The sequence below is a fragment of the Apostichopus japonicus genome, chromosome 12, assembly GCF_037975245.1.
Source record: "Apostichopus japonicus isolate 1M-3 chromosome 12, ASM3797524v1, whole genome shotgun sequence".
Taxonomy (NCBI): Eukaryota; Metazoa; Echinodermata; class Holothuroidea; order Aspidochirotida; family Stichopodidae; genus Apostichopus; species Apostichopus japonicus.
The window spans coordinates 33,932,933-33,958,312 of record NC_092572.1 but is presented as its reverse complement, the minus strand read 5'-3'; the positions used below and the strand labels follow the sequence as shown (position 1 = coordinate 33,958,312).

The window sequence follows — 25,380 nt, the reverse complement described above, 5'->3', positions numbered from 1 at the left end:
TAACCAACATTTGACATTCAACAACCATTGACCTCCAAGGAAAACAATAGGGATCATCTGCTCACCAAGGGCTATCAACATATAAAGTTTAAGTTGAAGCAACTTTTGCTTCTTGAGATGTCGTGTTTACCAGGTTTTCAGCCTTTGACCACTGGTGACCTCAAATGAACTTTGACCTCATGAAAAACAATAGGGATCATCTGCTCACCAAGGGCTATTGAAAAACAAAGTTTAAAGTTCAAGAAACTTTACTTCTTGAGATATCGTGTTTACATGTTTCTCAGCCTTTGACCTCTGGTGACCACAAATGACCATTGACCTCATGAAAAACAATAGGGTTCACCTGCTCACCAAGGGCTATTGAGAAACAAAGTTTAAAGTTCAAGAAACTTTACTTCTTGAGATATCGTGTTTACATGTTTCTCAGCCTTGGACCTCTGGTGACCGCAAATGACCATTGACCTCATGAAAAACAATAGGGATCACCTGCTCACCAAGGGCTATTGAGAAACAAAGTTTAAAGTTCAAGAAACTTTTACTTCTTGAGATATCGTGTTTACATGTTTTTCGGCCTTTGACTGCATGACCCCAAATGACCATTGACTTCCATGTAAATCAATAGGGATCATCTGCTCACCTACATCAATTTACAGTCCAAGTTAAAAGTAGCATCTTTTACTTCTTGAGATACCGTGTTTACAAGGTTTTCTGCCTATGACCTCTGGTGATCTCTCAAATGACCCTTGACCTCCATGAAAAAAAATAGAGAACATCTACTCATTGAGGGATACCCACATACTAAGTTTGAAGTTATAAAAACTTGTACTCCTTGAGATATTGTGCTTACAAGGTTTTCACACTTTGACCTCTGTTGACCTCAAATGACCATTGAACTCCATGAGAAACAATAGGGATCACATACTCACTAAGGGCTACACACACCAAGTTTGAAGTACATCCAACTTTAACTTCTTGAGATATCATGTTTACGAGTCAAAGTGTCACATACCCACACACGCACATACACACGCCATCACCATCTCATATATTCCTTCAGCCTTCGGCAAGGAATAAACAAGAGCCCAAGGGCACTATGGTTCCTTGCTTGTAAGGAATATTTACAAGGGAGCAGCCCTGTCCTCAATTGTTATGTGATTCGATGTACACACAAAATATTATTGCCAAAAATATCACAAATCAACCGTTAGTCCTATTGAGAACCTGTTGAGGACCAGGTGTCTGATATGAGCAAGAGTGGCTTTTTTACAGAACTCACAGAATCATCCTAACTGTACTTATTTAGAATTTTAACAAAACCAAATGAAACCTTGATCTCTAATAATTTCTCACACAAAGGTTGCCGAGGAGTCAGCTTATGGACAATTTAGACCGAAATATGGCCGCGAAAATTCAAAGAAACTAATACAGGTCACCGGATGTCAACCTGAGGTCAAAGGTCACCCAAATGCAGGTGGACTATTGGATTACAAAAGCTTAACTCCCAACCTTGATGGACATTTGGTTCTCAAGTTATGGCCAAAATACTATCTTTGACCCCTAATTGACGTTTGTTGACTTTGGATCACATGACCGTTATGTTTGGAAATGATCCCTTACCCCATTCACAACTACTCCCAAAATATCAATTATGTCGGACCCTGTCAATGGGAGTTATTGCTATTTTTAATATTTTGAGTTTTTGCCTCTAACTGACTTTTGGTGACCTTCACAGGCACCAAAATCAATAGGGCAAACCTTCTCACTATGGCGGATCTATATACCAAGTTTGAGTTAGGTCCAACTTTCCCTTGTTGAGTTACAGTGTACCCAAGCAAGTGTCACATACGCACACACAGACACAGACACCCAAACACACAAACCTGACTACATAGGTTCCTTTGCTAAAGCAAGGAACCAAAAATGCTTCCATACTTGCATTTTCACAAATGATACTTTATCATGTGACAAAAAACCCCAAAAGATTATGTTTATCTCACCGGCCATTTTCCAGTGTGCACATCTAAAGTGTGAATTACATTGGCTCCAATGGTCCATTCAACTGCAAAGAGTAGATCACATATAACTGTTGTAGTCACTGCAAATATAACTGCAATTCTCTTAAATTAATGATTTACTATTCGCTAAATGGTGACAATTTGTTTCCATGGAATTGTAGTTACATCTCGTTCTAGACTAGATCTGCAAATAACTACGTGTTTGGTAAACTTCTGATTAAAAAGTAACAACTGATTGTTTAACAATTTGTGAGAAATACTGTTATGCCTGCAGAAAAAGATAATCAAAGAATAGCCTCAGTCTGATCTTTCTCATGATCTTTTTCTATCAAGTACGTTAAACAACCAGAAAACCAACTTACTACTGGATCAACATAGAAGTGAAAAAAATCAGCCACCCTTTACACTTGGGAGGTTTTGTTGTGACAAGGTTTCTAGACTTTTGACCTCAACAAGAAAACAAAAGGGTTCTTGCACTCATCAATGTAAAGTGAATCGATATGACATATATGCTTAAGTTCAATGATGCTGTAGTTTTGGAGAAGTTTGTCATTGCTAAAAAGTATTCAGACTTTACAGTAACTCATGTTATCTCAAATGAGAACTGCTTCTCACAAACTCAGTATAGCTCTAAATTCACCCATATATACACAATCAATATGATGCAGATTTTGTGTTGCCTTTAACAAGGAATCAAAACTCAATTGATCCAAGTTATTTCTCTATACTTTGAGTACATTACAAAGTGCTTCAAATCAAGATATTAGAAAACCAATGTAGATTTCACTTGTTTTAAATGTCAAGTCGACTACACATTACTTCCTTTGACTGCGTGGTAAGTATTTACCTACAACATGCTACCATGGGACTTAATTTACATAACCAAACAAAAGTGGTATTCATTAATTACTAAGTGACATTGTACCTGAAATATTTCGGGATTGTAAGGCTTTCAGAATCTTGCCATCTGTCACATCCTTTGGTGGACTTGGAAAGAGTAAACTAGGGGTAAAGACAGTGTGAAACAATACATGGCTGGTGCAGACACTGCTCTTATATACATACATTATTAGCAGCAAAGGTTAAAATATTGAACCATGTGTTTTAGTTGTTCATTTCACTGTTGAGTTTTTGATGAGTGTTTACAATGCATTGTGTCCTTTTATTCTCCATGCATTGTATATATTTCATAAAAGTATTATTGAATGTGCATATATTCTCTATATCTTGATTAAATATGAATGCATACATTGGTCCGTTATGTAAACAACAAAACAGTTACAAATGAACTCTGTGTGACCTACAGAAAGATACTTAATTTACTATTTCTTTCCTGTTGGCTTTACTTATATTCATCTTTAACTATTTTTGTCTCTATGTCCATATAGTTATGTATTCTCAGTTCTGTTTTCATTGTTTCAATTAACGAAAGATATTAAATATCTACTTACCATGCTGCATTAACATGTTTACAATTTAAAATGAATTTTAGAAGGTCTTCATAATCTTTGTCAATTAGTTTCTGGTCCCATCGATCCATTTCAATAGCCTCAAGAGTTTCTAATATACCTAGCCATACATCGTCCTGTAAGACAAGGGCCTTGTCTGTAACTTTTTCAACCACATCTGAAAACTTCAGACGCTTTATTGGAACCTGAAAAGGAACAGAGTGTTTCACACATTTAAACCTGACATCAGTATTCACAGATAACAGAGGGTTTATTTGTTCCGTGGAATAAGGGAAGGTACTTAAAAAATGTACTCACCAAGAGAACCAATTCAACACTGACTTGATCATAAAACATTATGACGTATATATTACTAGGAATTCACTCAAGCATAATTTGGGCTGAAATGTTTATCAAGCATCTTCATGCAACCAATATGTTAAGGAATATGGAGTAACTTTTAAAATGGGCAGTGTTAAAAAAAAGTGAATGTACCTTTGATCTTGAAGCAAAGGTCAGCATAGAAACTTTTGACCTCAGCAGCAGTCGACTATCTCCAGAGCTGAAGTTGACAGATTCACTTCTACAGATCTCTGTGACAATGTCCTTGAACTTGTGTCCTTTGTACTCATCATGCTCAGCAAAACAAAGACAGATGCAGTTCATGATGTAATCAGGAATCTCACCATCTCCTGTTTTAAAGTCTCTCATCAGAAAACTGGCAACGAAATGAAAGCTGGGAGGACAAATGTGACAAGTGAAGCGCAAGACATAATGGAGATCAGCTGGGTCTATGTTAGCCAGGTGTTCTCTGAACAATTGATACTTGTAATGTTGTTCAGTTGATTTGTGACCCCAGAAGAGGCGGGCTAAATACTGTGCTGCAAACCACTCTTGGATTAACTTATGAAGGAATTTAACCTGTAAAGAGACATATTTTGCAGCTTTTCCTTTCTGTAAAGGTTTTGATTTATTCTCCTTCGATTCCAAAATTAGTTTACTCTCTGATTGACTGACAGATGCTGAGACATCAGGATCAGGGGATGCCCCTCTCTTCATCTCTGAAGTAACATTAGATGTGTTCAGTGACTCATCACTGATGGAATCAGTCTGGGGAGTTCCCCTGCCTGAGTCAGTATGAAGATTCCTATCAGTGGAATTAAATGGAGTTCCTTCCTCAACAACAAGTATCCCAGAATCTATCCATGCTTTGCTATTAGTGACACTTCTATCCACAAAGTCTTTCTGCCAAAACAATTGTTGGTTTCCTTTACAGAGGCCATTAAACGCAAGTTCCTCCAATGTAATGTATGTTTTCTGGCCAGACAGATGACTATGTTTTTCTTCCTCATCCTGCATAGGACACAGAATGTCTACAATGGCCTTCACAAAAGGAGTAACCCTGTCAAGCTGAACCTTGTGTAACTTTCCTAATCTATCAATGTTATGTACTAACAGCACAAAGAGTAGTGGAACATTACAAAGATCAAGAATAAATGGAATATTATCAATCAATTCCTTTACTTCTTCTTGCCTTTTGACAACATCAGAGTAGACTTTTTCAATGTATTCATTCCTCTCATCCTCACCGAAGCTTCCTATCTTCAACATTGGACCTGGAGGTAGATGCTTGGTATAATCTGTCCTAGCTGTGATTATAACAATGCAGTTGGACAGTTTCTCCTTTGTCATTACTCTCATGACCTCTGAGGGACTTCCATCTTTGGTTACACCATTGTATTCTTCTAACCCATCCAATATGAGGTAGACTTTCTTCTTATCACTGTTAAGTATAGACTCAATATCCTCTTCTGTAATGGGAATGCCTTTACGGATGTAGAACATCTTGATAGCTTGAATAATTGTCATGTCATCAACAATTTTCAAGGGCAGATAGACGACCATGGGGATATCCATAAGCTTTCCACAACACCAGTCATAGGCCAACTGAGAGGAGAGCATTGTCTTGCCGGAGCCTGGCTGTCCTTCCAGAATGATTCGAGTCTCTGCTTTTAGTCTTTCATCAGTAAAAATATCTCGGTAGTGTAGCTTACATTTTCGGTCAACTTCTCTGCTAGATATTTTTGAACCAGAATTTGTTAAGACTAAGCGGCTGGCAATAAAGAGATCATTAGATTTCCATTGACAAGACTTCATCCAGGGGACAGGAGTCATTGTTTCAAACCAACTCTTCATCTTCTGTTGTAAGCATTTCAGGAATAAGCTCTCTTTGTCTTTAAAACAAGGAAACAGAAAGCACAGTTCAATATATATTGAAACAAGTTAAACTGTTTCACAATTTATGACAATATAAAGAATATCTACCATACTGAAAAACAAGTGTGCTTTGATATCAATAGTTTGGGCAATCTCGTAACACTGTATCTTTGGTAACATTTATTAACAACTACAGTAGTATAATCTTCAAATGTAAAGGTAACTGGCTCCTAACACAAACTAAGACACTGTCACTGCTCAAACACGCTAGTCAGTTTAAAAATTACTCAGTAATACAAACAGCAATGTTAAAATATAGTGTCATACATCCAGACTTGAAACAATTGGAAACGCAGATGTTATTATATTTCATTCACACCATAATATACAATGATTGCTGTCATAAATGGAAAGAATTTATTTATTTATTTAGTTTATTATATTTATTATATATATATATACATACATATATATATATATATATATATGTATGTATATATATATATATATATATATATATATATATATATTAAATATATATATTAATGTATATATTGAAATTATAAATTTTAATTAAAATATTAAAAAAAAATAATAATATTAAAATATTAATATTATATATATATATAATATTTATTTATAAATTCTTTATTTATTTTTCACTGATAAAGTAGGACTCCTCCATGATTAGGAGCATTGTTTAATTGTGAAGTCATTTGAGTACACTGCAGCTTCCTGGGACACGACTTAATCATTTTCAAAGGATTAATATCATAACTTTAATTTTACAGGAGAAAGAGCTGTTGGTATAGTCACTGTATGACATCACAGATTACACAGTAGAACAATGCACTCATCATACTAAAGTGAAAACCTGCATTATTATATTTCTCAACAACATACAATGCTATGAAGCTGTGAGTTCCATCAATGTGCTTCAGTTCAAAACATATTTTCACATCTCAGTCTTCATTATATCCCTAAAATATTAATATATTTATTATATATTTATTATATCCCTTATATATATCTATAAATATATCATAAAAGATATATTATATAAGATATATAAATATATATTATATAAGATATAAATATGATATAAGATATATAAGATATATTCATTACATCCCTAAAATATATTATATCTATATATTATATCTAATAAATTATATCTAAAATATATAATATATTATATTTTATCTTCATTATATTAATAAAATATCCTATAATCCACACATAATATTTTTAGATAATTAGTGCATTTTGTGTGTTTAACTGTTTTCGAGCTATGAAGTCTAAAGTCAGGAATGTTCCTTAAAACTGGCATGAAACTTGTACCAGTGGGGTATAAAAGTTTGTTACATGTACACATGAATTTACAATACCTTCATCTCGTGGCATAGTTTCGTCAGAAAGTACCAAGGACTGGTATTCGTGTATCTTAGCTACTGCCTGGACAAGACGATATTCCTCTAAAGGAGTCTCTAATTTGCTGACATCAGAAGGATTAATGATACCCATCTTATCAATTGTCAGGAGGAAGGAGAGTCCTGGATTCTGACTGGAGATAACTGTCTTCTTGTTCTTATCAGTAACTTCAAAGTTATCACACAGTTTCACTGTTATGGAAAATGTCAAATGAGCAGAGAGGCCGGCGAGGAATCTATCGTATTCAGTCTCTTGATCTGAAATGTTTAAGGTAAAACATTAAATTAAGTTTCCAGTTTTTGTTAAATATCCACAGGTACGTACAGTCACACTGATAAATGCATAATCCACATCATGGCACAGGGTGACTTTTGCTCACTTGTACAAATGTACATATGTACATAAGTACTATGTTTTGGTGTGCACATTTTGGTTGCCAGCATCTAGAATAAATCTTTCTGGGGGGGGGGGGAAGGGGGAGGGGGATAGGGCAAGTTGGGGGCAGGGGTGTGGCTTTTTAAGTAAGTGCATTTTGGAAGTACCAAAGGTGAAGCAAAATACATAATTACAAGAGAACTAGTGATTATTGGCCTACCTCTCAGCTTCATGTACGTCTCTGTTAATAAGTGAGTATGGTTGATCTTCAGCTCAGTTAGTGCATCAGTTAATCGATTCACATTTGAAGGGTGTATGTATCCTCTCTCTTCAAGGGCAAGCAGAAAGTTCTTGGAGTACAAGGGACTTGTAATAATGGTCTTCACTTGATCGGGCGGTAGTGAAAAGTAGCGGCCTAAATTCCCACAGTCAGTTTGGGTAAGCTTTGAAGACAGTTCTTCTTTGAGATTGCTGAAGGTGAAGATGGATGCCTATGGAAGAGAGAAACAACAATCAATCCAATGAGTTAGTAATTCTTTGCCAACTTATCACACCAATAACTTTCATTAGCCTTGGTCAGAATATTTCTGAAACGTGATGTTTGAGATGTAACCAACAGCTTGTCTGAGACTTGAACTTCTCTTGAGCTCCACATAAGAGAGTAAGATTCTGGTTACTCGCACAGAAGATCCACACACTAAATGAAGTCAAAGCAGCCACTATAGGTATTGACCTCTGATCGGCTTAATGGGATATACTGTACATCACATATATTGTAAGGAAGGAAAGAAAATCTACAAAACCACATCTAAAGTTAACTGTGTGTTCTCCCATTTGTTTCTTATTGATATTTAGGTGAACTGACCTATGACCTCTATCTAATAAGGAAGTAAGAAGGTTATTGTAGATGTACATTATTTAGGGTATATTTGTTAACAGACATTTCAATGCACACAGACTCAGTGTAATGTGCAAAAGTAATTACTGATCTATTCTACTTTACAGAATGATTTAAGGACAAACAATATGTATATCCTTCATTATGTACAGTGCTTTAAAGCCAATTCCAACAAACATAATATCATTAAAAGAGCACTAGCTATCTGCTCACTGAAAGCAGACCTTTCAAACTTGATATGATTTCACAATTGTATAATATACAGTACTTTCAAGCAAACAATATCTTTGCAACAGTTCAATCTAAGATGTTTAGACTTTTGTAACTCGATTGTCAAATCAAGGCTTCACTGCCAGGTAAGAAGGAAACTGTAAGACACTTCCGGCTACTGGTGGTATTACTGGTCACATTTGCACAGAGCTCTCTAAACTTCAGATGCCTAACATCCTTTGTTTATTGCTTTACGGCTTGCAAGCATTTCTGGAACCAGTAGATCAGGTGGTTACAGTAAAACTGTGGTTGACACCTAGATGTAACCTTCTATCAGATGAGATGTAACCACAGATGATCAATGCACCAAATTAAGCCATAATTGCCTCATAATTTGTGGCTGAAATGCTTTGAGGCTACAAAACATTACATTCTGTAAATGATTCCATGTAGTTAGTACCAAGGGAAAATATTTCAAGAGCATTGATTAAGCAATGTGGCAGAAGAAGCAAAACACCACGATGCTGTCAAGTATTACAATATACATACATAGAGGTATTGAGATGTATACTGTAGGGCTTTAATGTTAAGTGTGTATACTGTAGTCTACACTGCACATTTGTGATGTTTTACAAATTTATGAAGGTTTTGGTCCTGTTGGATGTCATCTACAGTAAACATGCTTTAAAATGTATACAGGGGACTGTACTGTAGCCATTGTCTGTCATTTTCTAACAAAACTAATCTAGAATGTCCTCGAAGTTGCTTTGGTGTATGTGCAGGGCTGTAGCCACAGTCTGTTCAAAAACATGAAATCTTAAACTGCACAATGCAGTTAGAATGTTGGAATTGATAGACACATTTTGCGTTTAACCCCTAACCCAAAGAAATTATCCAATGGGTGGACAATACTGTGTCTGAGACCCCTCTTTCAGGGGGACATCAGACTCCCTCTCCCACTTCAAACTCTGGCTAGATGGCATTGTAAACTGCATGTGTAAAGTTTAAGAAACATTGTTGCTTGTTATACGCCAAATCCAACTGGCTGGAGTCTTGAAATTGTTTGTGTTTAGGCATCACATGCAGACACAGTAATACAAATACAGTACTGTACAAGCAAACTTGAAATTTAATATAGGTTCCTGATGCTTTCAGCATAGGAACTGAATAAGACTACAAAATGGCAAACTACATTAAAGGTTTTGTGAAATAACTGGTTGCGAATCGAGACATTGTTTAAAATTACAAGGCTTTCACATATTTTGTCCCTGCTGACCTCAAATGACCTATGAGCACGATCGAAAGATAAAGAGTTCACCTAATCAATTGAGGGATATTCATGTGCTAGACTACAGTGAGACCCATCTATGTTTCTCTTTCACAGTTATCATTTTTACAAGAATTTTCCATTTTTTACCTTCATTAAAGCAGGATTCATCTAATTACTAAACAAGAGCCCAAGGGCACTATGGTTCTTTGCTTATAAATAAGGACTAAGCACTATCCTAAAATTGTTATTTCAGGGTTGAATGTACACACACGATATCATTGCCATAAATATCACAAATCAGTGATTGGTCCTTTTGAGAATCAATTGACTTTTGTTAGATTTGTTTATAAGAACTTGCAGAATTATCCTAACTGTACTTAATAACTTTGGTTGCACAGGAGTCAACCCATGGACATTTAAAATATGGCCACACAAATTCAAAAATCCAACAACAAAAAACTAATACAGGTCACTGGAGGCACTATTCCAAGGTCACGTGAGGTCAACAGTGGTCCACCTCTCAAAACCAAACAAAACCGCATGAAGGTCACACAGGGGTCAACCATGGACAATTTTGATCAGTTTGGAGATTGAGTTTTTGACCCTTGTTGACCTTGAATGACATGACCGTTATGTTTGGAAACGATCGCTTACCCTTTACACAACTAGTCAAAAAAAAAAAGCATATTTAACCCATAATTGACCTTTGGTGACCTTGGATTACATAACGGTTATTTTGGAAAATGTGCCCCTACTTCATTCACAACTGGTCCCAATATATCAGCTATTTTATATTTCGTAATTGGAAGTTGTTGCAAAAATTGGCATGAGTGGGCAGATTTTTTGCCCATAAGCGACCTTGAATGACCTTGGATGACATGACTGATTTTATTAAAAAGTTCCCCTCATTGATGTGCACATTCTCGCATAATTGCTATGCACTCCAATGTACACACACAATGTTATTGCTAAAAAGGTATCAAATCCAACCTTTGGGGCCAACCGTTTCGTCTATAGAGCACAGAGCTATATAAAATATTGACAAACTTTTTTTCTTTGCCCTGTATCTCCTAAATTTAGCATATTTTATATAAAAACCTTAACCTCTGATTAACTTTGCACCAGAAGGTCGCACAGGGGTCAACCCATGGACAATTTTGATCGGAAGACCATTTGAGATCTGAATATGGCTACAAGAATTCAAATATATAACCAAAGAAACTAATACAGGTCACAAGAGGTCAACATAAAGTTGAAGGTCACAAAGATGACTAATGGATTACAATAGCGTAACTCGGACATTTTGTTCTCAAGTTATTGCAGAAATACTAGTTTTTGACCCCTAATTGACCTTTGATGACCTTGGATCACACAACTGTTATGGTTAAAATGATCCCCTACCCCATTTACAACTAGTTCTAAAACAAACATGTCGGACCCTGTCAATGGGAGTTATTGCTTTGTTTATTATTTTGGCTTTTTGGCCCTAACTGACCTTTGGTGACCTTTACAAGCAGCAAAAACAATAGGGCCCACCTTCTCACTATGGCGAATCTAAATACCAAGTTAGATATCAGTTCAACTTTTCCTTGTTGAGTTACAGTGCACCCAAGCAAGTGTTACAGACACACACATATGCCAAGCTGAATACATAGGTTCCTTTTGCTAAAGCAAGGAACCAAAAACACTGTGATTGATCTACATGACATCCACCTGCTTAGTTTGACATCCATTCAATTTTCCTTGTTGGGCTACTATATTTAACTGGCTTGACATTGTGACTTCTGCTGACCTCAAATGACCCTCCACTATATGAGAAATCATCTACTCAATATTGGTTATCCACATACTAGTAGTAGACAATCCATCCATCCATGATTTATATTTTTAGATATCATGTATACCCTAGGGCTACTCAGGAATATGCTGCAGCCTTGGTCACATTGCATGTAAACTGTACAGTTAAATGTGAGTAGATCATTGCAGCAGCTGATGAAACTCAAATGGTAAATATAAGTGATGGTGCACTGATCATACTGATTTTGTTTTAACAAAATTTAGGCAGGCAATAAAGCAGACATTCATTGCTAGTGATCATTAGCCCCATTGTTTGCTTTAAAGAGGAGCACACTGTTCCCTTTGTGGTCTCTGGCAGGCTTTACCACCACAAGCTCTGTTATGCCTTGTTTGTTAGAGGAATTTTCTAGTAAAAAATGTGATCCAGTCCTTCCTGTCATATCATCCTTTGTCTTAGTATTTCACTATTAAGCCTTGCCATATCATGAATTGTAGTTTCTGTGATAGAGTGCTTGAAACATTGGCTCTTCCTGCCAGAAAATTTGAATCTAAGGACCGACCTACATCAAGACGTGACGTCAGTGCATCACATTGATCAAACTCGATCAGATCTCACTCTAGGCTTGGCCTTGATATGCTACACAGGAGTGTGTATAGACTTCGCATATGCCTGTGAATACAAAAGATCTCACTCTACGCTTGGCCTTGATTCACTACACAGGAATGTGTACATCACAGGGAAATTTCCATCTACACCATATTTTACTTCAGCAATTTTAACTTTCCTGGCTACAGTGTAGCTTGCTAATGATAGCGTCCCTGCAGCCCCCCTCCCCCCCCCAACGAAGTGAAGCAATGACGTCACCGTCGATCTCCAATGTTCAAATCATATTATATTAAGTTGGCGCAAGGTTCAAAAATTCACTTCTCCTGAATCATAGGATGAAAACATCCCAAACATCCCTAGGACTGTGGCGATGGTAATTCCAAATCCAGTACTCATAGGTCAGGCTTTGTTTCATTCTTGATTAAGTCTTTATAGTTATTTCATGTTCTGTGTAATCTCTGGAGGAATAAGTTAAAGGTATGGGAAGACAGTCTGCCTACTTCCTGGAGAATTTGTGACCAAGGCTTAAGTAAAATCTTGTCTCTAGGGTGGGGAAAATGATTTCTCTCAAAGCTTCTTTGTTTTTCTTTAAATTTCTAAAAAACACTTAAGTTTGCAAGCAACTCTACCATTCACCAAGAGACTCCAAGCTGTCATGCATGTGCAGTAGAGACAAGCTAGAAAACTGTTAGAAATTAGTTACATTAATTTCAATACAGGTAAAGAGTTCATCTTTTAACTTTGCCCCAAACCCCTCAGGAGCCTAGTCAGCTTCATTGTGCATACCTTCTGTATATTACCTGTGAATGTATGCACTAATTAATGCAGGTTAATTCTGTGATAGCAATGTGCACACAGAGTACCAGCCCTTATTAAGTGTAATTTGGAATTCATTAGTATATTGATCTCCTATGATTGCAGAATGCACAAAGAATGTATTTATTATTTAGGACTTAATAGCAGTAACAGCTATAGTGAGTCTACAGGTATAGTAATTACTATTGTAATGTGTGTAAATTCTGTATCATTTTAACTGAACATTGTTTAATAGCTGTTTACAGGGTTGATTATGGCACTTATAGTCCCTCAGCCATAATGTGTGTATGGTTAAGTCCTAACCTACATTGAATTAATGTGAGAGAATTGAAAGTGCTTCAGGTTATTGGTCCAACGAGAACCCACATTGGGATATTTATAAGGTTTATTATGTATTGCTGTGATTATGTCGAGCATTACCCGTCCCTCTAATGCACTCACATTTATTTTTCAGTTGGTATAAGTGTCGCCATTCGAGCTATGTTTAGATCCCATGATGCAATGCTACACTTTTACTAGTTGCCATGGTGACAGGATTTGCTGAACTTTCCATCAACTTCTGGGTTGAAAGATCTGTAGCAATATATTTTAGTAGATAGGACTGAGGCTCTGTTAAGGTTTTGTTAGAATGTTAGCAAGTATTAGCAGCCTTAATAGTCACTCCTAATTGGTACAGATTCCATCAGACCAGATAAAGCTGATATTCTATGTGATATAGTCTCTGCTTTGTAGCCTACTTTTGGTCCAAGGGGCTGCTTAGACCTGTACATGCAGCCTAAACAAAGGTGTTTGTTGCCATGGCAACCTGTTGTCTAAGCCAGAAGTTGCAAATGGGCCGAAGTGGTTAGAGTGCTACTTGTTGTCGTTATTATTACTAGATGAGGGATTTCCCGTTAGAGTTTACTGAAAAATTTCCCGCTCCCGAACTTGGCAGTCATTTGTTGCTGTTAATTAGCTACAAAATTCATCATAAATTTAATTTTTCTTTCTTGACCTATAACTATGGGCTTCTGTTGGGCACAAGCCAATGTCTTGTCAGGAGTCATTATAGCTAAGTATCGTGTGTTCATGTAAGGGTATTTTAAAGGGCATGTTTTCATGGACTGCAGGGACATAAGTTTTTCTGAGCGAGTTTTCAAAACTTTTTAATTCCTAGTACCAATACTGTATTAAGGGTCCACACAGTTTTAATAATGAAGGAAATTTCAGAGGATTTTGGCATTTATTCGCCCTGTGCTGTATGTATGTGTTGCTATGAGAGGTTTTGCTACTTCAATCCTATTCAAATTTCTTCTCATTTTTTCCCTTAATTTATTGATATTGTCACAAAATAGCAATAAGTGTGCTCTTAGGAGATGTTCGTATGCACCGGACCCATATACGTTTCTATTAGAGGTCTACACAGTTTTTATAATGCAAGAAATTTCAGACGATTTAAAAAATTATTCGCCCTGTACAGTACGTATGTGTCGCTATGAGAGGTTTTGCTACTTCAATCCTGTTAACATTTTTCTTCTCATTTTTCCCTAAATTTATTGATATTGCCTTAAAATAGCAATAAGTGTGCTCTTAGAAGATGTTCGTATGCACCGGACCCAAATATGTTTCTATTGGAGGTCTACACAAGTTTTCAGAATGCAAGAAATTTCAGACGATTTTGGAATTTATTAGCCCTGTACTGTATGTATGTGTTGCAAAGAGAGGTTTTGCTACTTTAATCCTACACAATTTTTCTTCTCTTTTTTGCTCGAAATTCATTCATATTGCCACAAAATTGCAATAAGTGTGCTCTTAGGAGATGTTCGTATGCACCGAGCCCAAATATTGTTCTATTGGAGGTCTACACAATTTTTATAATGCAAGGAATTTCAGAGGATTTTGAAAATTATTTGCCCTGTACTGTATGTATGTGTCACTATGAGAGGTTTTGCTACTTGTCCTATTAAAATTTTCTTCTCATTTTTGCTCTAAATTCATTCATATTGCCTTAAAACAGAAATAAGTGTGCTCTTAGGAGATGTTCGTATGCACCGGACCCAAATACGTTTCTAATGGAGGTCTACACAGTTTTTTATAATGCAAGAAATTCAGAGGATTTTGAAAATTATTCGCTCTGTACTGTATGTATGTGTTGCAAAGAGAGGTTTTGCTACTTTAATCCTATTAAAATTTTCTTCTCATTTTTGCTTGAAATTCATTCATATTGCCTTAAAATAGCAATAAGTGTGCTCTTAGGAGATGTTCGTATGCACCGAACCCAAATATGTTTCTATTAGAGGTCTACACAGTTTTTATAATGCAAGAAATTCAGAGGATTTTGAAAATTATTTCACTCTGTACTGTATGTATGTGTTGCAAAGGGAGGTTTTGCTACTTTAATCCTACACAATATTTCTTCTCATTTTTTTCTCTAAATTTATTGATATTGCCACAAAATAGCAATAAGTGTGCTCTTAGGAGATATTTGTATGCAGTCAGCTCAATTATGCTTCTATTGGAGGTCTACACAGTTTTTTTATCATGCAAGTAATTTCAGAGGATTTTTGGAATTTATTCACCCTGTGCTGTATGTATGTAATTGCTTTGAGAAGTTTTGCTTCTTCAGTCCTATTAAAATTTTCTTCTCATTTTTGCTCTAAATTTATTCATATTGCCACAAAATAGTAATAAATGTGCTCTTAGGAGATGTTCGTATGCACCGAACCCAAATATGTTTCTATTCTAGGTCTACACAGTTTTTTATAATGCAAGAAATTTCAGAGGATTTTGAAAATTATTTGCCCTGTACTGTATGTATGTGTTGCTATGAGAGGTTTTGCTACTTCAATCCTATTCAAATTTTCTTCTCAGTTTTGCTCTAAATTCATTCATATTGCCTTAAAATAGCAATAAGGGTGATCTTAGGAGATGTTCGTATGCACCGGACCCAAACACGTTTCTATTGGAGGTCTACACAGTTTTCATAATGCAAGAAATTTCAGACGATTTTGGAACTGATTAGCCCTGTACTGTATGTATGTCATTGCTATGAGAGGTTATGCTACTTTAATCCTACACAATTTTTCTTCTCATTTTTGCTCTAAATTTATTCATATTGCCTTAAAACAGCAATAAGTGTGCTCTTAGGAGATGTTCGTATGCACCGGACCCAAACACGTTTCTATTGGAGGTCTACACAGTTTTCATAATGCAAGAAATTTCAGACGATTTTGGAACTGATTAGCCCTGTACTGTATGTATGTCATTGCTATGAGAGGTTTTGCTACTTCAATCCTATTAAAATTTTCTTCTCATTTTTGCTCTAAATTCATTCATATTGCCTTAAAATAGCAATAAGGGTGATCTTAGGAGATGTTCGTATGCACCGGACCCAAACACGTTTCTATTGGAGGTCTACACAGTTTTTATAATGCAAGAAATTTCAGACGATTTTGGAATTTATTAGCCCTGTACTGTATGTATGTTATTGCTTTGAGAAGTTTTGATTCTTCAATCCTATTAAAATTTTCTTCTCATTCTTGCTCTAAATTCATTTATATTGCCACAAAATAGCAATAAGTGTGCTCTTAGGAGACGTACGTATGCACCGAACCCAAATATGTTTCAATTGGAGGTCTACACAGCTTTTTATAATGCAAGAAATTCAGAGGATTTTGAAAATTATTCGCCCTGTACTGTATGTATGTGTCGCTATGAGAGGTTTTGCTTATTCAGTCCTATTAAAATTTTCTTCTCATTTTTTCTCTAAATTTATTCATATTGCCACAAAATAGCAATAAGTGTGCTCTTAGGAGATGTTTCTATGCAGTCAGCTCAATTATGCTTCTATTGGAGGTCTACACAGTTTTTTATAATGCAAGAAATTTCAGACGATTTTGGAATTGATTAGCCCTGTACTGTATGTATGTCATTGCTATGAGAGGTTTTGTTACTTCAATCCTATTAAAATTTTCTTCTCATTTTTGCTCGAAATTCATTCATATTGCCTTAAAATAGCAATAAGTGTGCTCTTAGAAGATGTTCGTATGCACCGGACCCAAATATGTTTCTATTGGAGGTCTACACAGTTTTTATAATGCAAGAAATTTCAGAGGATTTTGAAAATTATTCGCCCTGTGCTGTATGTATGTGTGTTGCTATGAGAGGTTTTGCTACTTCAATCCTATTAAAATTTTCTTCTCATTTTTGCTCTAAATTCATTCATATTGCCTTAAAATAGCAATAAGGGTGATCTTAGGAGATGTTCGTATGCACCGGACCCAAACACGTTTCTATTGGAGGTCTACACAGTTTTCATAATGCAAGAAATTTCAGACGATTTTGGAATTTATTAGCCCTGTACTGTATGTATGTTATTGCTTTGAGAAGTTTTGATTCTTCAATCCTATTAAAATTTTCTTCTCATTTTTGCTCTAAATTCATTTATATTGCCACAAAATAGTAATAAGTGTGCTCTTAGGAGACGTACGTATGCACCGAACCCAAATATGTTTCAATTGGAGGTCTACACAGCTTTTTATAATGCAAGAAATTCAGAGGATTTTGAAAATTATTCGCCCTGTACTGTATGTATGTGTCGCTATGAGAGGTTTTGCTTATTCAGTCCTATTAAAATTTTCTTCTCATTTTTTCTCTAAATTTACTCATATTGCCACAAAATAGCAATAAGTGTGCTCTTAGGAGATGTTTCTATGCAGTCAGCTCAATTATGCTTCTATTGGAGGTCTACACAGTTTTTTATAATGCAAGAAATTTCAGACGATTTTGGAATTGATTAGCCCTGTACTGTATGTATGTCATTGCTATGAGAGGTTTTGCTACTTCAATCCTATTAAAATTTTCTTCTCATTTTTGCTCGAAATTCATTCATATTGCCTTAAAATAGCAATAAGTGTGCTCTTAGAAGATGTTCGTATGCACCGGACCCAAATATGTTTCTATTGGAGGTCTACACAGTTTTTATAATGCAAGAAATTTCAGAGGATTTTGAAAATTATTCGCCCTGTGCTGTATGTATGTGTGTTGCTATGAGAGGTTTTGCTACTTCAATCCTATTAAAATTTTCTTCTCATTTTTGCTCTAAATTCATTCATATTGCATTAAAATAGCAATAAGTGTAATCTTAGGAGATGTTCGTATGCACCGGACCCAAATACGTTTCTATTGGAGGTCTACACAGTTTTCATAATGCAAGAAATTTCAGACGATTTTGGAATTTATTAGCCCTGTACTGTATGTATGTCATTGCTATGAGAGGTTTTGTTACTTTAATCCTACACAATTTTTCTTCTCTTTTTTGCTTGAAATTCATTCATATTGCCATAAGATAGCAATAAGTGTGCTCTTAGGAGATGTTCGTATGCACTGAGCCCAAATATTGTTCTATTGGAGGTCTACACAATTTTTATAATGCAAGAAATTCAGAGGATTTTGAAAATTATTCGCCCTGTACTGTATGTATGTGTCGCTATGAGAGGTTTTGCTACTTCAGTCCTATTAAAATTTTCTTCTCATTGTTGCTCTAAATTCATTCCTATTGCCTTAAAACAGGAATAAGTGTGCTCTTAGGAGATGTTCGTATGCACCGAACCCAAATATGTTTCTATTGAAAGTCTACACAATTTTTATAATGCAAGAAATTCAAAGGATTTTGAAAATTATTCGCCCTGTACTGTATGTATGTGTCGCTATGAGAGGTTTTGCTACTTCAATCCAATTAAAATTTTCTTCTCATTTTTTCTCTAAATTTATTCATATTGCCACAAAATAGCAATAAGTGTGCTCTTAGGAGATGTTCGTATGCACCGAGCCCAAATATGTTTCTATTGGAGGTCTACACAGTTCTTTATAACGCAAGAAATTTCAGAGGATTTTGGAATTAATTTACACTGTACTGTATGTATGTGTTGCTCTAAGAGGTTTTGCTGCTTCAATCCTATTAAAATTTTAGTCCCAAATTTCATATTATTTCCAAGACTCGCAAAAACAGTACAAATAAACGTAATCTACAGAAGTGTTCGCAGTCACTGATACCTAACTTGGTAGTTTTTCTGGCCTATTTTCATTATTCTAGATGTAAAATAAAATTTCTATGTTTACTTGTTTACACTATCGATACTGTACTTACTGTGCTGTATACATTCAGTATTCCTCGTTCTGTTGTTATAAACATAAACCTGTTTACATCGTTTATCCTGATTCTATACAACGAATGATCATTAATAACTCGGAAAGTAAACAATGTATGATTCTCAGAGAGAGAGAAAACAACAACAACATCAGCAGCAGTAGCGAGAGACCAACATGGTACAAACACCAGACCAAACTCACTGCTTACAGTGATACTGCGTGCTAGTGAGTAGCCTGGTGTGTTGTATTCATGTAACATCACTCCCTCCATGTTGTATCTAATGGCTCTAGCATCGAGTGTAGATATGAACAGATTATCTCCATAAACTGTTATATCATCAGGATCATCACCTACTAATCCTTCCAAGGTGATTGTCTTGATTTTATGTAAACTAAAATCAAACACAATCACCTCGTTAGAAATCAAACCAATAAATATCTCTTCCTCTCTGACAGTCATACAGTTGGCTCCTCCATCGCGTAACCGATCACTGTGTGTGGGTATGTCGTCTGTATTGATATTGAAGACATCCAACTGATCATCACACACAGTGACTATACGAGAATCATCCAAGAATGAAACATAACGACGAGGCCGCCATCTTGAAGGATCCTTAAATTCTTTAGAATAAAACTGAGTTATAAATGGCGACGAAGAATCAGGAATATTTAATGCAAACAGGTCTATGAATGATGTGTCTTCGTTGTAACCGCTAATAGCAACTTTGGTAGAATCCAACGTCATATCACCCAGCAGCCAGTCGCCTTCAGCGGTAAACCTGGGCAACTGTGTACGATGACCTCTATTATATACAAGGCAAAAAAGTACAATATTAGGTCAAGTTTACAAGGCCGTATCCATGGTAACGGAGAATGTTGTCAGACACTATGCATATAGCGGCTGGAAAATGTGTTCATTATAAAAACAAGAAAATATCGGAAGCTGAAGCACCCTCCCCCAATACCAAATAATAAACAAATAAATAAGGAAATAAACAAACAACAAACCAATTAACTAACGGATCGAGTATATTTGCGAACATGTTGAGAGGAATTTTGCTGTAAACACGAGCTCTGGGATATGGAGTATACTATAGCTGTTTACACCCAGTCATAGGACATACAGTATAATAAGCGACTGGCCCGTAAAACGGGCTTTCGTTGAGCACCCGTATCACGGGTGAACAATATGCTGTGATTTCTTAGTTTAAAAATTAAGTAAAAAAATAATTGTGGATCAATGAGGCGCGAGGGCTTAAATAGGTTACTCAGAAACTAGGCATATATAGCCGCTGGTGATTATGTTTATTATATTCTCAGCTGGCTGTCCCCTCCCGTGCAAATTAAGAAAAGAACGTAAAAAAAGTAAAACAATTAATTTATATACTAGCTGTTGACCCCAAATATGTTATAGGCCTATATTCAAACAGTGGCGTAGGAAGGTACTTTTTGAGTGGGGGGGGGGGGGCTGAAGACTGATGGCCGGCCTGGGGGAGGGGTCTAAGGGGAGGGGGTGTCCCCCTCCCCTTGGAAATTTTTTTTGCATTTCCAGGTGGCCTCAGATGCAATTTGGTGCAATATAGCACACTTCAACTCCCACTCCATTTTGTAAAGAATTTTGCATTTTCACCTGGCCTTAAATGCAATTTGGTGCTCCAAATGAGATTTTTTTCTCATTTGGAAATGAAAAAGGGGTTTTCTGACTTGCGGAGCGGGGGGCGGAACGATACTTCCGCCCCCCATATTTTCCACTGGGGGCTGGCGCCCCCCAGCCCCCCCCCCCCCCGGTTCCTACGCCCTTGTATTCAAATATGCCGGTCACCTTTGGTCAAAATTCTTACACTGTTTTAATTTCAACCAAGGAAGTTTTCCTCACTCGGATTTTCAGTCATCTTGTGTGTTCCTTAAAAATGTATGAGAACAATTTTGAGAGTAAAAACCTGAAGGAAAGTATATTTTGAATACTTCTAGCAATTTTAGCGTGCTGTTATTTAGGGCATGCATATACTGACTATACCGACCTTTAAGGACCTTAATTCTCCAAAAAGCTTGCAGTTGTCTGCAGCATGCATAGCAATATCGCCCTACTGATCCTTCTTCCTCTGCTGAGAGAGTCCTTTAATTAATTAATTTCAGGTGGGAAGATACTTTTCCCTTGGCCAACTATCAGAAGTACAACACCTAACAGAAAAGAACTGATCCAGGACCTCTGCACAATTTTGCAAACATACACAACGGGGCGAAAGTTTTTAAATCGATGGCGCTATACCAATGTAAATAAAGCGAAAATGTAAAAATAGATGGCGGGCTTCCACAATTCATTATCAAATAAAGTTTTACACTCTACAAAGCGGCCGCAATGTGCTTTTCGCATTAGGGGTCATATTCTTATCAAAGATAGGTTTAATTATAAGGACATATCACATACAAAGCGCATTTCCATGAACCAAAGGACCCCTTTCCTACGCTTATATCCTTCACAAAGAAGCACATCCAGAAGGGAATTTCAAATATTATGCAGTATTGTAGTGAATTACCAAAATTTATGATATTGCCCGTGTACGGCATTAATCTGTTCTCTGAGCTCCAAACCCGAAATGCGAACCACAAAAGATAGATTTATGGAAGGGATCATGCGTAAAGTTCCTCTGGTTCAATATAATATGGATATTTCAAAGACATATAATGGTTGTATATGGCATGAGAAATGCCTATAGCTAAATTATACTTTCGTTTAAAATATCTACAGCTCTTCATTGTTCACTTATCAAATCAAATCATACAAATACCTCATTTATACGACAAACTACATTAATGGTACGTTAATAATAAACCTGGCTAATCATTCATAGATAAACCTGGCTTTTATCCGTATGACATCTATTCAATAAGATCAATAATAAAAGTAAAATGATACATTAATGTTTGAACGGAAACTCTAGTCTACAAGGATCACACGGAGCATACATTCAATCAATCAAGAGGAGCGGTGGGGCAATCACACCTACTTCAGGCTGGTTTTACACCCCTTGAGGGATGTTGGAGCGGTGCGGTTTGTCTCTTAGTTAGTATTTCAGCACTTGATTGTGTTCACGAATATCGAATCGGGATTACAATTAAATAAAACCACTTATTTATTTGTACCCTTGATGTAAAAGTACTTCATTTCTCTCAGATTTATTATTATGCTTCCAAGTCTCTGCGAAGGAATTTCTCACACTTTAACAGCTTCCGGTGAATTCGTCACCCCCCCCCCCCACCAGGGCTTTAAACAAATTCCAGTGATATAAAACAAAATCGCTCTGAATGTGTGTGTGTGTTTCAAAGCGCTATTCGAGAACAATAATATCCAAACCTACACAGATCCAGGACACCAGGGCTAAAAACATATCCCAAGGAATGGTCCCCTTGAAAAGAAATAACACCGCGGCGTAAATATTCTGGTAAGGCGGATCCCAACGAAAATAAAATAACCTCGCACCTATCCGCCAAAGACAACGTTAAAAAAAAATCACTTTCTTACGTCTCTTCGTACACCCACCAAAATGGAAAGTAAAGCGATTTAGGGGGGGAGGTGCTGTGGGGAGGGGGCTGTTGCTCCTTGCTATACGCCACTTAAATATTTCAAAACGCTTCAATGTCTGAGGGCTTGGCCCTCTAAACCCCGCCGGGCCTCTTTCGAATATATTTGACGATTAAGCAGTTAACATGATGTTTCTTTTTATGTAAATCAATGAACCAGTTATCAAGATCCCGATGTTTGTTTGACCGCTCAGATATTTTCTGCAGACGCCGATAAATCGCTTGCAAAAAAACAGAGGGGACGTTAAATTAACATGTGATTTACCGTATGCCACGCCCCTTAGCCATTTCTCTGTCTAAGCTAGTGAATTTAAACAAAGCTGCCAGTATCTAAGTCTTGTCCGTCGACAATAGATGGAGCTACTTATTTACCTCAGAGATGAAATTTTCCTGCTTGTTTCTAGTTACCACCATTCCGTCTGCACCATAGCAGTCAAAGCACTGATGTATATAGTGACATGGATATACAACGGTTTAATTTACTTCTTAATCTAAATTTAAGAACGGGATAATCCTTCTAGTTTCAGTTTCAAACTTCTGATTGACAGGTTTTAAATTTCACTTGTTAATGTTGTTTGATATTCTTCTCTATCGTGAGGTTTCCTTGAAGACTATTTGCTGTCGGGAAACGATGCTATGAAAACGAACTAGTTGCCGCCAATGCCACAATTGTATAACTAACAAGTAACGGTTGTTTACATTTATCTGCAAACACACTGCCTTTTACTATGAAATGTATCTCAACAAAACAACCTACTACACACCAACTATAAGACTTCCCTTTGAATATCAAAATAATAAAATATATAAATTCCGCATTTCTCCTCATTATTTCTAGTATTTATATTCCACAGCCTCAAATACGAGAGCGCAACCCTCTAGCTTCATTATGAAGAGAGATAAAGAATTTGAAATTAGATTTACGGTCGCATTAATGAATACTGAGATTTCACCAGTGAGTAATACTATATTTATAAGGTCTGTGTGCCCATTATACCTGTTTGTTTCTACACACGGGTGAGTCCTGAATGCATCAGTGACGTTGACGTCTTATATATAATGACCTTTGACCTCATAAAAAGCAATATATTTGTACTGACCCAGGTGAATCTACTTACAAATTATGAAGTTCGTTTAAGTTGTACCTCTGGAGTGATGGTGTTTACATGATTCTCAGACTTCCATCACTGTTAACCTTAAACGATCTTTGACCTCCACTATAAATACAAAATGATTCTTGCACTCACTAATATGAATCTCTATACCACACATTCAGCCCATTCAAGTTTCAATATTTGTGGCACTGTCACAACAACATTATCAGACTTTGACCACTATTGACCTCACATGAGCTTTGGCCCCAACATAACAAAATGCTTTCTTTGTACTCACTACGGTAAAGTGTCAATTTTGGAAGTCAATAGTGATTTTATTGTATTTTGGTGTTTTCCATTAAAAACAAAAGTGCGTCCTAATTTGCATATTATTATTTGCATATAATTTGCATTTTTTATAAAATTATCAATTCCAAATTGTGTTCCCTATTGATCTAAATCAACTTTCTAATAGAGAAGTGTCCCTAACCTTTATAAGCCAACCCTTAACAAGATAAGTGCCCCACACCCTAATTGTTCCCCCCCCCCCCCCATGCGGAAAAATCCATATACAATGCATTACCTTCGGCCATCATATACTTTTTGAGTTATTGTGTTTACAAACACAGTGTCTCATACACACAGACGCACCCGCACAAATAACGACATCACCATCAAACAAATTCCTTATGCCTCCGCCAATTTAATGAAAAAAGAACCGAGGAAGAAATTAACCGTAGCATCGCTAAAAGGAACACATGGATATATTTATGACATATTAGAATAAAGCATTGTTAAGTGGGAGATGGGTGTAACCTTCAGTCTAAACAGATGGGGGACTTAATACTGTAAAGTGGGAGGGGGGTCACATTAGAGGCAATTGATTAAGGCGGGTTACTAGAGAGGGTATATTACTTACGGTGTGATGGTGGGCTGCTTCCAAATGTCCATCTTCTGACAGATATCTCAAAACTTCGCACGATCCTGCTCAACTGAACCGAAATAATAGTACTTAATTAAAGGTTCATACTAATCATATAACACAAGTGCAAAATGTTTCTGTCTTTCGTATAAGTAAGCAGTATTTCACCTTCAACATATACTGATTTGAAAACTATATATATTAAAGTGGCCATGACACGAAAATTTCAAAGTCCTATATTTTTGGGATCCATCAAAGAATGTTCTCTAGAACATGTATCAACCAATCTGCCAGTTTAAAACTTGATTTTTCAAGTCGAAAATTGAGAATGAATTTACCCTTTTCGGCGTTTGAAACTTTGTTTACTCGAAAATTTTCCGATTCGCATGACGTCATGTGACGTCACGTTTTGAACACATTTGTTGTCGCTGCTTTACGATCCTCCGAACATACCATTCACGTACACAGTAGACAAGTACACATACCACTAGTAGTTACCAAACAAAACACCGATCACAAGTGCGATATCAAATCAAAATTTCCTGTGAAATGGCGGATCCAGAACCAAT

General features: G+C 36.4%; 1 protein-coding gene across 2 annotated transcripts in view; it reads right to left on the bottom strand.

Annotated features, from left to right (window-relative positions):
- Nucleotides 1-25,380, bottom strand: part of LOC139977737 (uncharacterized) — a 55,495-nt gene that overhangs the window by 22,371 nt on the left and 7,744 nt on the right. For both annotated transcript variants that reach the window (XM_071987299.1, XM_071987300.1), the window contains exons 2-9: nucleotides 24,809-24,881; nucleotides 19,212-20,016; nucleotides 7,707-7,977; nucleotides 7,069-7,368; nucleotides 3,959-5,697; nucleotides 3,467-3,669; nucleotides 2,941-3,017; nucleotides 1,998-2,059 (exon numbers count right to left, since the gene is read on the bottom strand). In XM_071987299.1, coding sequence (XP_071843400.1) covers nucleotides 1,998-2,059; nucleotides 2,941-3,017; nucleotides 3,467-3,669; nucleotides 3,959-5,697; nucleotides 7,069-7,368; nucleotides 7,707-7,977; nucleotides 19,212-20,016; nucleotides 24,809-24,840 — 3,489 coding nt within the window. In that variant the 5' untranslated portion in view covers nucleotides 24,841-24,881. The remainder of the gene's footprint in view (nucleotides 1-1,997; nucleotides 2,060-2,940; nucleotides 3,018-3,466; nucleotides 3,670-3,958; nucleotides 5,698-7,068; nucleotides 7,369-7,706; nucleotides 7,978-19,211; nucleotides 20,017-24,808; nucleotides 24,882-25,380) is intronic.